Source organism: Rattus rattus, chromosome 10 (assembly GCF_011064425.1).
Source record: "Rattus rattus isolate New Zealand chromosome 10, Rrattus_CSIRO_v1, whole genome shotgun sequence".
In the NCBI taxonomy this organism is placed as follows: Eukaryota; Metazoa; Chordata; class Mammalia; order Rodentia; family Muridae; genus Rattus; species Rattus rattus.
Window position 1 is genome coordinate 90,145,846 of NC_046163.1, and position 16,736 is coordinate 90,162,581.

Here is a 16,736-nt window from a genome sequence, read left to right on the forward strand (position 1 = left end):
GCAGAAAATACCACAGAGATCTTAGCAGTGAGTACGACAAGCACAGCTTGTCCATTTTGTATAATGATGGGATTATTATATTAGGTTTGTGGAAATTAGAATGGAAATAATTCCTCATGGTAAAGAATAGGATTCATTTTTCAGAAAACAAGAAAAAATAACCCATATTTTCTGTTGAGAAGAGATTGTAAAGAGAAGAAGCACTGTAGATAGTTTTCTGCGATACATTTTGTGAAAGGAAAGCTTATTAACACAGACTATAGGTAAGATATAAAATGAATTTTTCCCGTGGCACAAAAGACTGAATAGAAACACAGTATTTCAGAACTGTATTGGAGCAGACACTTGGAAGATTAAGCCTATGTCTAGAAGAGTGAAAATGGCAGTAAGCAGATTAGTCATGTGTGCATGTTCAGAACTTATACTTTGTCCTCAGAATAATGGATTTTAGGATCTAGCCAGACCGATATCTTGCTGTGTATTGACAGCAGCCATCATGTAGAGTGAAGCGTGGTTTTCTCAATGGCGGATGAAGTCATCTTCCGAGTCTTTTATTGTGGTGCTGTATGGTGTAGAGAGCTGAACTTGAATCCAGGCTTCTAAGTGCAATATTCTTTCATCGTCCCTTCTGCCCCCAATGATATACTGTTCAGTACTTTCACTTTAAGGAGTTGCTACTAGATGTTTTAATAAATTTAATGAACTTTAAGTAGTCTTTGGTCTCATATGTATTTGTAATCTAGTTAATAAAATAATGTCAGTTCTGTGGCGTGCCTGGTCAGTTTAGAATATCAGTCTGTGATTGCTTGTGTTCTGTGGTTTATTTAATTATTTCTCTCCAGGTGGAATAATACTCCAGCATAGTGTGAACCTTTATTGGTTTTAATTATATCTATGTGAGTATGTATGTGTGTGTGTATGTATGGGTGCCCACATTGGCCAGGGGTAACAGAATCCCTTGCAGCTGGAGTTACAGATTGTTGTGAGCCGGCTCATGAAGGTGCTTGGGAACTGAACTGTCAAGTCCAGGTCTTCTGCATAGAAGTATGTGACCTTAGCTGCTGAGTCATCTCTTAAGTCCCTCAGCGTTTCTGAAAAGGTTTGTTCATACAATGTATTTTGATCACAGTTTCTCTTCCTGTTACCTGTATTTAAGGACAGACCTAGCAGTGGATAGCCAACAAGAAACAAGCCCAGTGGTATTGTTTAGACATCTCATATTGCTTGTTTGGGCATTTTTTGTGTAATTGGTATTTTGCTTATTATGGTTTCTAATTTTTGTGTTTTTATAGATTTTGTTTTCTTTTATGTATGTGTTTCGTGTTTTTAAAATTCTGGTTTGTTTATTTTTGACTGTTTACTTGTTTGTTTTCTAAAGAGGGGATATATAGACTCAGGTGAATATGAGTTAAAGAATTTAAAATTAAAAAAATATTTTGGGGTTGGGGATTTAGCTCAGTGGTAGAGCGCTTGCCTAGCAAGCGCAAGGCCCTGGATTCGGTCCCCAGCTCTGAAAAAAAGAAAAGAAAAAAAAATATTTTATGTGTGTGGATTTTTTATGTCTCTTCCCTACTTGAATGCCCGATGCCCACTGAGGTCAGAAGAGGGCATCAGATGTTCTGGAACTGGAGTTCCTGATGGTTGTGAGCCACAGTTCAAGTGCTAAGAATCAAACCCAGGTCCTTTTTGAAGACTAGCTGATGCTTTCACCCAGCAAGTCCCCTCTGCAATCCCTAAGAAGTCTGTACCACCGCATGGTGGAAATCTCTGCTTATTTGAAGTGCTTCCATGGAACCCAGGGTCTCATGCATGCAAGGTAAATATTGCACTGCTGAAATCCATCCCAGCTCCAAAGGGAAATGACAAATCCTCAAACCCAGCTATTTAAAAAGCCCTCTGTAATATCTAAAACAAAAACACTGAATTTCTCTAGACAGCATTACATGCTCTGCTGACCCAGCGAGCCTCAGACTCTCACTTTGACCTGAAGCAGAACTGGAGTCTCTTTCACCTCACTCGGTTCTCTAATGCCTCTTTTCATCATAATGTGGAAACTCAGTGAGCTTTCCCGTATAAAGACTTTGGAAGGCCATGACAATAAACTAATAGAATGATAGGCTTTTAGAATTTGGATGTGCTTTGCTGTTCTCCCAAGACAGTATCACTTTTTGATACTGGTGTCTCTTCATCAAGCAATGCATTTTTCTCATCCTATTACTTATTAAGGATTTAACTTCTGCCCAGACCTGTGGGGGTATTCAGTGGAGACCTGGGAGGGGGCACAAGAATGGGGGACAGGAGGCGCCAAGAAGGAGAGCAAGTGGATTGCCTGATCAAGTTCTCAAACTTTTTTCAGGGTAGCTGCTTATAAAGACAAGCAAGTGGGAACTTTTGGTTCCTGTAACCCTGAACCGCAAATTGCAGGTGTGCTGATAAGAACAGATAACTTGGCTAGGTTTCTCAGAGGGGGGGCTTGACATTCCTCAAACATTCCTGAGGCTTGGCTCCAGCATCTCCTCCCTTTTTAACAGTTTTTATGAGGCCAGTAAGCAGCTGGGGATGATTGTATTATGAGGATAAATGGGCATTAACCAGAGCGGGAAGCATTGACCTGATCCTCCCAGCACTTTGTGCAGTATCAATGTCTTTTTGGGGAGGAGAGGAATTTTTGTCTTGGTGATCTCGACAGAAGGTTATCTGTGAAATCTGACCAAGGGAGAGTTTAACACCAACTTCTATGCAATCAGGTTACTTCTCAGAGGACTCAGAAACGGACAATAGAGTCCTCCCCTTGCAGTACCCAGTCTTGCACCCCTTGCAGGTCCCCATGCCAGGACAGGCAAGCACAAATCTGAGCTTTATGCAGCTCCTGAAAGAGGCAGATCATCATAGGACTCGTTCAGGCCTCTGTCCACCAAATCAAGTCTCTGATAATGAATTCGTAGAGGCTTGGATGCCAGGGAATCACTTTGTTGTTTGATAAAACCTGTGAACTGGTTAAAGGCCTAAGGCCCAAAAGCCAGGAGCAGGAAGAAACTGACCAGTGGCCCCAAAATGGGCAGTCGGGGGAGGGTGATGAGCCAGGGAGAGGAGGAAAACCAACTCCTAAACCAGCCCTCTTCTTGTTCTGTTTCTTAGTTCTAAGCCTTCTCTAACCTTAGCCATACTATCTCTCACTACCCCAGTATAGTCAGTGTAGAAGCAGCATTCTCTGTTAAGGGCCGCACATAGCCCCCCTTGCTGGAGGCAGAGCAAATCACATCCTTTTCGGTTCTGAAGAACCACTTTAGACAAGTCTTGACAGGGAATGATCCATTTTTCTTAACCTGTGAAGAGAAAAGGAAAAAGAGATCTCAGGGAGAGACTCTCTCCCTGGATTTCATCACTTTTTAATATTTCTGGGGCCAACCTATCCTTCTGGGGGGACAAACCTGATAGCCCCAGGGGTTTGTCTCCATTTAGGGGCCAGGAGCTAGCCCCTTTGGGAGTTTCCCTGTCTTGGATGCAGGCTCTTACCCTGGGCATCTGTTTTTGAGAGGCAGTCAAAGTGGCACTCTGAAGCCCCAATGCCTGCCTTTTTTGCATCGAGGACGGAGGAGGGAGGTGTGCATTCAGCCTTAGGGGCCCTGTGTTCTCCAGAGAAATGGCTGTTCCTTTGCAATTGAAGCAAGTCTTTGGGTGACTATCTCGGGTAAAGTCTTCAAGGGTGGCTCCAATGGCTAAGCCAATATTATGAGCAGAACCCATGCCTGCACAGAGTTTGATATAGCCCGAAATGTCCTTGCCTCTATAATGGGGCCGTAAGGTGGCTTGACAGATGGGGGTTTGCATTTTTGAACGCAAGATGTTTAATGAATTTGCTTTCATTTTCTTCTCGGCCACAAGCCTTTTCTTCTAGGGATAATGAATCCCCTAGGGAGAGGGGCCTCTCCGGTTGCTGTGGATTGGGGTTAGTCAAGGAAGGGTAAATTTTAAGGGTAGGGACCTTTGCAGGTGCCTGTTGGGACTCGGCCTGAGGTTCTGGGTCTTGCATTACAATAGAAACTGAAGAAACTCTAAGGGCTCAGGAAAGGCGCTTTTCTCCCAGAGTACTGTGTTCCTTAGTCTGTAACCAGAAAAGCTTGTATCTTGTACTCTTTCCCAGAGTAATAATATAACCATAAAACTCAAAGTCACACCCATTATGAAGATTAAACAGTTTTAAAAAGGAAAGTAAGCTAAACAATAGTGTTAAACAACGATCCTGATAGGGTTTTCTAATCAGTCATATCAGGAAATTAACTCAAAATTCCTGTAGAGCCCATGTTAGAAGGAATATGAGTATCCTGAAAGACTTTCTAAATAACTTTCTTTAAAAAGCAGCTTTAATCTCTAACTCTCTGAGCTGTCACTACTTAGCACACAGCAAGGGACCTACAGCCTGCAAGCCTTTGTTTGCTGTAAAATTACAAAAAAGACTGTCTTTTACCCCCACTCAGTCAGCAAAGCCTCTCACTCTGGCCCATGTTATTTTCATCAATAATTCCACCTTAGGCAAACCAAGGACAGACATCATCAATGAATATAAAGAACTTAGCAAGATCCTTTTTTCTCACCTGAGTTCCTCGTGCCTTGAGGGACTCTTTAAGACCCTTTAAGAGTAAGTCCTGCTCATTCAATGCCTGTCCCATGATTGTGTTGCTCAGTCTTACTTTACTCGGACTGGACTTACATTGGGCAGCTGTGGAGATCACAGTGCGGATCTTCTCTCTTGCCCTCAGACAAGCAGTGATCCTATGAGAGGGGTGGGTCGTCCATGGGTGAGCAATGTTCAGTTGGATCCCCATACCCAAGTCTCATGTCTGGGTGCCAGTTGCCTCGACCTGTGGGGATTCAGCGGAGACTTGGGAGGGGGCACAAGAGTGGGGAACAGGAGGTTCAGAGAAGGAGAGCAAGTCGATTGTCTGATCAAGCTCTCAAATTTTATTTCCAGGCAGTGGCTTAAAAAGACAAGCAAGTGGGAACGCCACTCAGGCAGGACCCAAGACCAATTTCACTACTTTTGGTTCCTGTAACCCTAAACCGCAAATTGTGGGTGTGCTGATAAGAACATATAACTGGCTAGGTTTCTCAGAGGGTGTAATTGGGCTCTAGGAGGTTTGATTGGTTGGTATTGTTGTTCTCCCTATGGTGTTGCAAACCCTTTCAGCTCCTTCAGTCCTTTCTCTAACTCCTCCACTGGGGTTCAGTGGTTGGCTGTGAGCCTCCGACTCTGTATTGTCAGGCTCTGCCAGAACCTCTCAGGAGACAGCTATATCAGGCCCTTCTTGTCATCTGCGTTAGTGTCTGATATGGCATGGATCCCCAGTTGGGGTAGTCTCTGGATGGCCTTTCCTTCAGTGTCTGCTCCACCTTTAATCTCAGAACTCAGGAGGCAGATACAGATGGATCTCTTGAGTTAGGACCAAGCCAGTTAGGGCCCCACAGAAAAACTCTTGTCTTTAAAGCAAAAACGCAGTAAATAAGTACATGGATGAATGAATGAATGAGTGAGTGAGTGAGTGAGTGAGTGAGTGAGTGAGTGAATGATGGCATTTGGCACTGGTGGCTGTTATTATCTCCTTTTTCTTCCTCCCTGGAAATACGCCTGGTCTCCAGCTCTGCTTCTGGACATCTCTACACATTGTGCTGAGTGAATTAGCCTCCACATGTAGCATATCATGGAGAGTATCTCCATCTCTTTCCTTCCTCTGTCTCACAGGCTTGAACACTGATAAAATTGTAAAAATAAGTTTAATATGTGAAAAGACAAGGATACAGCTTATATCTATATCCCTTATAAAATAATTAATACCTTGAAACATCATCTTCATCCAGAACTGAGACAAGTGACCCCATTCTGTAAGCAACAAAACCAGACCAAATACAATTAGTCAAGTTAGAAAAGAAGAAGCAGAACAGCATAGTACTGACCGGTGCTGCCTGCATGGAACCTCACGTACAGAACTCAGATACTCTCGTTTGTCCCGGTTCCTTACCCACCCCCCACCGTGGCATCCGTGTTTGACTGCTGCGTGTTGTCTTTCACCGTTATACAGGATGTGAACCTGCAGGTCACTTATGTATTCACTACTGATGAACATCTGTATTATGTGTAGTTTTTGTCAGTTACGTGATTGTTGGGGTTTTCCTGTGGGTTTTTATTTTTTATTTTTATTTATTTTATATTTTATTTTTATTTATTTAATTTTTTATTATTTGCTCTGTGAGCTCAGGGTGGCATGGAACTTCCATGTAGCACAGTCTAACCTCAGACCCAGGACTCTTTCTGCCTGCCAGGTTCCAGGATTGCCAGCACCTTCCCCTGGGTTTAGCTTTGTTTATGGTGTTTGCATCCGTACACACACATGGTATAATTTTGGATCATTGTGTGTATGTTGTTTATTATATTTTCTCATTTTCCAAAATGATTGTGTCAGTATATGTTCTTTAGGGGAAGCAGAAGTTTGCCTCTATTTTTTAAGGCTCTATTCTTCGTGGGTCTGAATATTAGATTGGGACTGAATTTGATAAAGAATAGTAAATTATGACACTCAGGCAAGATGGTTAACCAGGTAGAGAAGTATCTAGCGGGATAAGGACTCATCCAGTGAGATGTTTTTTGCATATATTTTCCTGTCCTGAACTTGCCATTCTTAGTCAGAATCATGCTTTTTCTGGGTGTGATGGACATCCCAGAACTCAGGGGCAGGGAAAGGAACGTTTCTTTCCTCCTAGAATAGGGAGGGAGGTAATACATTAGCAGTAGACACAGTTCCTGATAAATAAAAGCAAAGGCAGGCGACGTTGCTTTTTCTGTCTCTGGCATACATTGGAAGGTACCACTCACTTTGAGGGATGATCTTCCCCTTATGTCTCTGGAAACCCCTAGAATGGTATGTTTTAGGGCACTGGTTCCCAACTGTACTAATGCTGCAAGCCTTTTCTATAATTCCTCTTATTGTGATGACCCCAACTGTAAAGTTATTTCCAGGCTACTTCATAACTGTCATTTTGCGACTGTTTTAAATCATAATGTAAATGTCTGACATGCAGGATATCTGATATGAGACCTCCAAAGGGGTGATTACCCACAAGTTGAGAACTGCTGTCTTAGGGGATTCTAAATCCTGTTATGCTGACCAGCCAGATAAGCCATGGCACAGATCTCCACAACTGCTGGATGACTAAACATATGTTGTTATCGCCAGCTTTTGTTCCTTACCTGAGTGTCCCTGAGGTACTGCGGTGAGCTGTAAATGCTTCTCCTTCAAACTGGTTTTCTCATTCCTCTGTAATTCTTATCTTCTTACTTAATTTGTACATCTTAAGTATTTTTAGAATGACAATATGACTATATCATTCTTTTATTTTCTTCCGAAGTACAGGCCTACAGCATTTTGATAGCTTTATAAATAAAACAAAAAAAATGCCAGAGTTTCACTCTGTAGCTCATTCTTTCCTGAAACCTGCTGTGAAGCCTAAACTGGCCCTAAATCTCAGCTCCTTTTGCCTTTGCTCCTGAGAGCTATAGGCATGTGCTACCACAGGCTCTGTGATAGCATCTTATCCATTAAGATTTATTGATTCAATCTGTGTACTTAGCACTTTCCTAAGTATTATTGTGAAAATTAATGGAAGTATAAGATATTATCTTGGCCCACATGAAGTTAAAAATGTAATTGAATGGGAATAAACTGATTATTAACCCACAGTAAAGTGCTAATGGTGTGAGGAGAGATTTGGAATGGGTCATAAAGATTTGATTTGGAAAGCATAAAGATCTTTATGGACAAGAACTCAGATGTGAATGCAAGATAGATGACAAATGGAAAAGGGTGTGTGTGCATGTGTGTGTGTGCGCACTTGCTCCTGTGCGCATGTGCACTCATGCCTATGTATGTCTGTCTATATGTATGTATGTCTGGGATTCTGAGGAATTAAAAATAATAGAAGTAGTCTGTGGAGTGTTGAACTGTAGATTAAGTAGTAGATTAGGTAGAATTAATTAAGTAGAGTTAACAAAGTAGTAGGTTAGTAGATTAAGGAAGCCGTAATAATTACAAAGAAGTTGGAGAATGTGGTGAAAATTCATGAAGACCAGAATTTTTCAGAGCAAGGAAGAGGAGGTCAACTATTATAAGGCTTTTTTTTTTTTTTTTTAATTTGGAAGTTTAGATACAACCCTGAACAAAAATGTTGGTGCCCTTGGCTCAGTAATTCAATTTCTAAAGCTTCTAGGAAAACATTCCAAATGTTTAGTGATAGACAAAGGGACCAAACCAATATTTTGAAGTAACTTTTTCACTTTCTTTGTATTTCTGCCTCTTGACACCTTTCCTTTACAAATCTAAGTAAGTATTCTGGAGGGTGGGCATGGGAGATGGGTTCTCCCACAGTCAGAAACACGATAGCCCTTGATTGGGTTCTCCTTGTTTGAAAGAGCTGGGAGATCTAAAAATTAGAGCAGGTTGTTTTTCTTTTCAGTTTGTTTTAATTGTGTGTGGTGTGTGTGTGTGTGTGTGTGTGTGTGTGTGTATCCAAAGGCATTGGATGTCCAGAATTGCAGTTACAGGCAATTGAGAGCCACAGGACATGGATGCTGAGAACTGAACTTGGGTCCTCTGAGGAGGAGTAAGTGCTCTTAACCACTGAATCACGTCTCCGGCCTCTCAACACAGATTCTTTTTTGTTAATTGGATAGTTTTTTAATTTACTTTTCAAATGCTATCCCCTATCCCATTCCCCTCCCCCTTCTTGTATGATGGTGTTCCCCCACCCAGCCACCTACCCCTTCCTGCCTCCCCACCCTGACATTCCCCTACACTGGGGATCCAGCCTTGGCAGGACAAAGGGCTTCTCTTCACATTGGTGCTCAACAAGGCCAACCTCTGCTGGAGCTATGGGTTAGTCCATGTGTACTCTTGGATGGTGGTTTAGTCCCTGGGAACTCTGGTTGGTTGGCACTATGTTCTTATGGGGTTGCAAAACCCTTCAACTCCTTCAATCCTTTCTCTAATTCCTCCAATAGGGATCCCATTCTCAGTTCAATGGATGGCTGTGAGCATTGGCCTCTGTATTTGTCAGGCTCTGGCAGAGCCTCTCAGGAGACAGCTATATCAGGTTCCTGTCAGCATACACTTCTTGGCATCAGCAATATTGTCTTGTTTGATGGCTATATGTATATGGACTGGATCCCTAGTGGGGCAGGCTCTGAATGGCCATTCCTTCAGTCTCTGCTCCAAACTATGTCTCCATATCTCCTCCTGTGAATATTTTTGTTTCCCCTTCTAAGAAGGACTGGAGCATCCGCACTTTGGTCATCCTTCTTGTTGAACTTCATGTGGTCTCTGGGTAGTATCTTGGAGTAATCCAAGTTTTTGAGCTAATAATACTTATCAGGGAGTGTATGCCATGTGTGTTCTTTTGTGGTGATTCATCTCACTCAGGATGATATTTCAGTTCCAACCATTTGCTAATGAATTTCATAAAGTCATTGTTTTTTGATAGCTGAGTGGTATTCCATTGTGTAGATGTACCACATTTTTTGTATCCATTCCTCTGTTGAAGGGCATCTGGGTTCTTTCCAGCTTCTGGCTATTATAAATAAGGCTGCGATGAACATAGTGGAGCACGTGTCTTTTTTATATGTTGGGGCATCTTTTGGGTACATGCCCAAGTGAGGTATAGCTGGGTCCTCAGGTAGTAGAATGTCCAATTTTCTGAGGATCCTCCAGACTGATTTCCAGAATGGTTGTACCAGTCTGCAGTCCCACCAACAATGGAGTAGTGTTCCTCTTTCTCCACATCCTCACCAGCATCTGTTGTCACCTGAGTTTTTTGATCTTAGCCATTCTCACTGGTGTGTGGTGGAATCTCAGGGTTGATTTGATTTGCATTTCCCTGATGACTAAGGATGTTAAACATTCTTTAGGTTCTTCTCAGCCATTCTCCTCAACTGAGAATTCTTTGTTTACCTCTGTAACTCATTTTTTAATAGGGTTATTTGATTCTCTGGTGACTAACTTCTTGATTTCTTTGTAGATTCTTAAGCAGTGTTTCTTGTAGAATGCAAGAAAATTTCTAGGTAGTCTTCTCTTCTCTGGCTCATGAATTTTTGCTTTTTTTTTTTTTTTTTTTTTAAATCACAGGATTTGGAATTATGCTCATTTTCTAGAGAAGAGTCTCAAATAAATGAATTTCAGGCCATCCCACCTCAGGTTACAAAGATTTACTTAAGTCTCATCAGAGGTGGGGAACCACTGGTCAGAAAGAAGACAAGTGACATAATGTAATTTTCACAGTATTGTCATATATCACTTCAATAGCCTTCAGTAACTTTGTATGCATTGTTAGATGTGAGGAGATTCACTTTAGGAGTGCAAGCTTAATTAAGCAGTATATAGTCAAATTTGCATTTAAACATTCTTATTCATATCATGAAGTTGATTGTTCTGATATTTCCTTTTTTCTATAATGTTAGTAATGCCTTTGGGTTTACAAAGTTTTGATTTTTCTATATTTTTTTAGTATTTTCTGAACACATTGTAGTGTGAAAATGAATAGGTTCAGCTAGCTCATTAGCTCCCAGCATTGGTTAAACTCAGCCAGAGCACGTCTCTAATGTAGATTCCTAGACCCTGTTTGGGTGAGGCATAAAAAGTGAACTCATGTGTCAACCTGATGCCCAGTCTTCATGTCCAGCACACACAGGAAGTCTTAGAGATGGAAGTCAGGGTCCAATGCTTATCTTGACTTTTTCCACAGTTTCTTTCCATGGCCTTAAGTCTCTTTAGAATGATGGTTTATATAGATTTCATATATGTAGATGGTGTTTGAAGCTTTGTGTCAGGGATTGGGGTATAGCTCATCAGCGGGACATGTAACTACCATGTCTAAGGTTTTGTGTTTGATTCCTAGCACTACCAAAAAAAAAATTGAAAATAAAATCAATCTAAAAAGTTGGGGATTTTTGCGCTCAGTGGTAGAGCGCTTGCTAGGAAGCGCAAGGCCCTGGAGTTGGTCCCTAACTCGGAAAAAAGAACCAAAAAAAAAAAAAAAATCAATCTGGGTTGAAGAAAATGAAGTTTAACCATAATCTCTTCTTAGAGACCATCAAATATCCAGCTACAATAAAGTTTAACTGAATGTTTCCTCTCTTTTTATTTTTACTTGGTTTTGTTTTCTGTTTTCTCAGTGTTTTTTTAACTGCCTTTATTTAGCAAGAAATGCAAGAAACCAAGTTAGGAAACATTAAACCTATTCTTTCCTTTTCTTTTGTAGGTTGCTCTCTGATTCTCAACAGCTGGACATTTTAAGAAAAGCAAGATCTTACATAAAACAAGAAAAATTTGATGACGTAGTAAGTACCTAGTCACTAGGGATCAGAGTCCGGTGAACTCTACCTGGGAGCACATCAAGCAGGCTGCGGGGTTCCTTGAGGAGGACTGTTAGCCTCAGACATACTCCTCCTTACTTCCCGTGGGTACAGTATTCTAGCATTGCTTAAGAAAGGAACTGTGTTGCCTTTTTTTTTTTAATGAAAAAACAATTTTGAGTCCCTAATCAGCCTCTTGTGAGGGTGTAGAGTACCACATTTGCCACTTATGTGGCCACATTCATGCTAAAGCTTTGACTCTAAGCACCTCTGCCTCACTGTTTTTCTGTATTACATTGCTTTGCATTGCATAGTGTTATGTTTCCATTCCAGGGGATTGGGCATAGGGTCCTGTACATGCTAATTAAACACTCTCTTAATGATCTGCATCCCCAACCCTATTTTATTTATTTAATTTATTAATTTGTTTACTTTTTTTTTTTAAAGAGAATTGCTCAGTCACCCAGGCTAGTGTCAGGTTTGCACAGCCTCGGAAGCAGTTGGGATTACATACATGTATCACCTTGCCTACTAAAAATTCTACTTCTATTTTAAAAGATTACCTATAATCTTTACCTATAATTATAAGTCTGTATTTATAATTTTTAATTATGCTTTTAAATCTTAGACATTTTTTTTGGTAGTATTTGACCCAGAGCATTTCCTACACTAGGCTAGCACTGTATCACTGAACTACATCTCTAACTCACTAACCTATTCTTCTCCTCTAACATTGTTATTTTGGTGACATTTTATAGTAGATTTGCATAATGTGATATGAAAGTAAAATATAATTTATATGCTCACATGCTTACATATGTATATATATGGGCATATCTGTTATTTGGAATATATGTTCATTTCCTGTGTGTGTCATCTGAGGACCATTTTGACATAATGAGTTACTTTAAAATATGTCATAGAACATAGATCATTTCCATTAGAAGGCTCTATCTCCCAAATTAAGGAGTCTTTTTTATTCTGAGACTTTCTCATGATTTGCAAGAAGCCCTCACAGTTGCAGTCTGTTCCTAAGCCTCCCATGTACAGCTTCTCACTTGCTCTGCTGCCATGGTCTGTTGTATGGAATGCCAGTTCCTTGGTTGGAGAAGCTTGGCTTCTGCTATTTCACTGTACACGTTCTGTATATGCTTCGTTCCCATAGGTGTCCCTCTGTGAGGAGCTGATTGATCTGGCCCTGAGAGGATTGTCCTATTATCACACTTACGACAGACTGTTTCTGGGTATCAGTGTTGCAGTTGGTTTTGTGGGATGGACGTCGTATGCTTCCTTGTTAATCATCAAGTCTCATTCTGATATCCCACGAGGCACTAGGAGGGAAGGTAAGGTAAGTTCAGATGTAACAAAGATTCAGATGATACCATATGAGTTACCAGGACTACAGTCTTTAGAACATGAATCAATCATGTACAGTGAGTTCATAGGATATGGAAGGTGTAAGACCAAGTGAACTGTTGTGTTTTATCTTTCCTTTTCCTGTATTTTCTGGTGTGTCTGTTGTTTTCAGTGGCTAAGAGGATTGATAACAGTGGCTCTGTAACTTAAGAGAAGCACAAAGAAATGCATATAAATAATTTAAGTTCTTCTGTAATCTTAATGATAATGTTTCTGTTTTTTAAATAACTATCCAATGTAAGTATTGCACATACTTCTCGAATAGGTTATTAGAAAACTATTTCAAGCCTGGAGAGGCAGCCCAGAGGCTGGGAGTGCTTGCTGCTCTTGTGGAAGTTCTGAGTGAGCTCTTAGAGCCTGTATCAGGTGGTTCACAATTGTCTGGAACTCCAGGTCCAGGGAACTGATGTCCTCTGGCCTTCCTAGGCATCTCATTATACATGACACATAAATTTATGCAAGTAGATACACACATACACATGCAATACCAATATTCTCCAAACTATTCCACAATATAGAAACAGAAGGAACCTACACAATTCCTTCTATGAAGCCACAATTATGCTTATATCTAAACCATACAAAGACACAACGAAGAAAGAAAACTTTAGACCAGTTTCCCTTACGAATATCGATGCAAAAATATTTAAGAAAATTCTCACAAACCGAATCCAAGAACACATCAAAATGATTATCCATCATAATCAAGTAGGCTTCATTCCAGAGATGTAGGGATGGTTCAATATACAGAAATACACCGAGGTAATCCACTATATAAACAAACTCAAAGAAAACCACATGATGATCTCATTAAATGCTGAAAAAGCATTTGACAAAATTCAATACCTCTTCATGTTAAAAGTCCTGGGAAGATCAGGAATTCAAGGCCCATACCTTAACATAGTAAAAGCAATATACAGCAAACCAGTAGCCAAAAACTAACTGGTGAGAAATTTGGAGCAATCTCACTAAAATCAGGGTCTAGACAAGGCTGCCCTACGTGTTCAATATAGTACTCCAAGTCCTAGCCAGAGCAATCAGATAACAAAAAGAGGTCAAAGGGATATAAATTGGAAAGGAAGAAATCAAAATATCACCATTTGCAGATGATATGCTAGTATACTTAAGTGACCCCAAAAATTCCACCAGAGAACTCCTAAATCTGATAAACAACTTCAGCAAAGAGGCTGGATATAAAATTAATTCAAATCAGTAGCCTTCCTCTACTGAAATGATAAACAGGCTGAGAAAGAAATTAAGGAAATGACACAATAGTCACAAATAATATAAAATATATTGGTGTGACTCTAACCAAGCAAGTGAAAGATCTGTATGACATGAACTTCAAGTCTCTGAAGAAAAAAATTGAAGATCTCAGAAGATGGAAAGACCTCCAATGCTCATGGATTGGCAGGATTAACGTTGTAACAATGCTCATTTTGCCAAAAACAATCTACAGATTCAAGCAATCCCCATCAAAATTCCAACTCAATTCTTCATAGATTTACAAAGAGCAATTTTCAAATTCATTTAGAATAACAAAAAACTCAGGATAATGAAAAATATTCTCAACAATAAAAGAACTTCTGGGGGAATCACCATCCCTGACCTCAAGCAGTATTACAGAGCAATAGTGATAAAAACTGTATGGTATTGGTACAGAGACAGGCAGGTAGATCAATGGAATAGAATCGAAGACCAGAAATGAACCCACATACCTATGGACACTTGATATTGACAAGGGAGCTAAAACCATTCAATGGAAAAAAGAGCATTTTCAGCAAATGGTGCTGGTTCAACTGGCAGTCAGCATGTAGAAGAATGCAGATCGATCCATGCTTATCACCCTGTACAAAGCTCAAGTCCAAGTTGATCAAGGACCTCCACATCAAACCAGATACATTCAAACTAATAGAAGAAAAAGTGAGGAAAAGCATCTAATGCATGGTCACTGGGAAAAATTTCCTGAACAAAACACCAATGGCTTATGCTCTAAGATCAAGAATTGACAAGTGGGACCTCATAAAACTGCAAAGCTTCTGTAAGGCAAAGGACACTGTCATTGGGACAAACAACAGATTGGGAAAAGATCTTTACCAATCCTACATCTGATAGAGGGCTTATATCCAAAATATACAAAGAACTCAAGAAATTAGACAAATGAAAACAACCCTGAGATTCCACCTCACACGAGTCAGAATGGCAAAGATAAAAATCTCAGGTGACAATAGATGCTGGCAATGATGTGGAGAAAAAGGAACAGTCCTCCATTGTTGGTGGGATTGCAGACTGGTACTGTTCCCCATGTAATGACCTCAACCATAAAATTATTCCTGTAGCTACCTTATAACTAATTTTCCTACTGTTATGAATCATAAATATATCTATTTTCTGATGGTCTTATGAAAGTATGATTTGAACCTTCAGAGGCACTGTGACCCACAGAGGAAAGTCACTGCTCCAAACAGATAATATAGTGGTACATACATGGTTTTATTGCGTCAGAACACTTTCTTTCTGTCTTACAGTGTATTGCTCACTATCAGTTCCCAGGCAGGATACCCTCCCTCCATTCCCTTTGCTTTATTCTCTTATAATGACTATTACTGTGTCCAAATCCTCTAAAAAGGAAGTGTTCTGCTAGTATATTTTAAATAATAATAGTCTATAAACATTTCTGTGGTAACCTTTATCATTTTATTTGTCTATAATATAGGGAAGAACATTATTGCTTAATTTCAATTTTTTACAGTTCTTTCTATGCATCTTAAATAATTTCTTCCAAGTAATTATAATTATTTCAATGTATTTAAAGTTGGTTGTAATGGGAATTATTTGCTGCATATTACAGAAATACACAGAAATGACTGTTTTGGTAGTGGAGAAATATATCTAGGAATTGTATGGAATTCTTGAAATGTATACCGCCTTCTTTGTGCATTTCAACTTCTGTTTCTGAGACTGAGCTGAGGGAAGTTAACTAACTTAGTAACAGTCTGCCAGCCAAGGTGGGCGGGCCTGAGATCTGAGCCGCCGTGCCAAACATTGCTCTTTCCTTTTGCTGTGTAGAATATTGAAAAAAAGGATATATTTTTGTTAACATGTCAAGACTTCCCAGTTGATCGTTCTTTTGTTTATTAATTTGATAGTGTAAGTCACTGTTTAATTGAGTGAGGGGGAAAATTCAAACAAATTGAACGGTACAGGCAAAGGTAGAGTTGGGAAGCTATACTTCTATGCTGGGTGGTAAGTAATCTTTACTGATCTCCATCATGTTCAAATATACCCTCCCCTGGATGCTTTGTGAATGTTGTTCAGTTAGGTTTCACCTTACTGCAACTTTGTTAGTTATGACTCTCATAATATGGAAGAAAGATTGAGGCTTAGATAATTTTACTGCCAGAGCCAGCTAGTCAGTCAACATAGGAGCCATGGCTGGGGGAGTGAGTATGCAAAGGCAGAAAGAAGATGCAGGAGACAGATATGGGAGGACACTAGTTAATGCCATGCCAGCAAGCACATGTATTTTCTCTGTGTCTTTTTTTTCTTTTTAAATTTTTATTGGTTATTTTATTTATTTTCATTTCAAATGTTATCCCCCTTCCCTGTTTCCCCTCTAGAACCCCCTGTCCCACCCACCCTGCTGCTTCTATGAGGGTGCTCCCCAATCCAACCACACAGTCCTGCCTCACCGTCCTAGCATTCCCCTATTCTGGGGCATCAAGCCTTCACAGGACCAAGGGCCTCCCTTCCCATTGATGCCAGATAAAGACATCCTCTGCTACATATGCAGCTGGAACCATGGGTCCCTCCATGTGTACTCTTTGGATGGTGGTTTAGTTCCTGGGAGCTCTGGGGGGTGGGGAAGGGTCTAGTTGGTTTATATTGTTGTTCTTCCTGTGGAGTTGCAAACCCCTTCAGCTCC

At 40.3% G+C, this 16,736-nt stretch overlaps 1 protein-coding gene across 1 annotated transcript in view; it reads left to right on the forward strand.

The window, feature by feature from the left end:
• Pign (phosphatidylinositol glycan anchor biosynthesis class N) overlaps positions 1-16,736 on the forward strand; it is a 148,862-nt gene that overhangs the window by 80,084 nt on the left and 52,042 nt on the right. The window contains exons 15-16 of the mRNA XM_032914828.1: positions 11,302-11,380; positions 12,561-12,743. Coding sequence (XP_032770719.1) covers positions 11,302-11,380; positions 12,561-12,743 — 262 coding nt within the window. The remainder of the gene's footprint in view (positions 1-11,301; positions 11,381-12,560; positions 12,744-16,736) is intronic.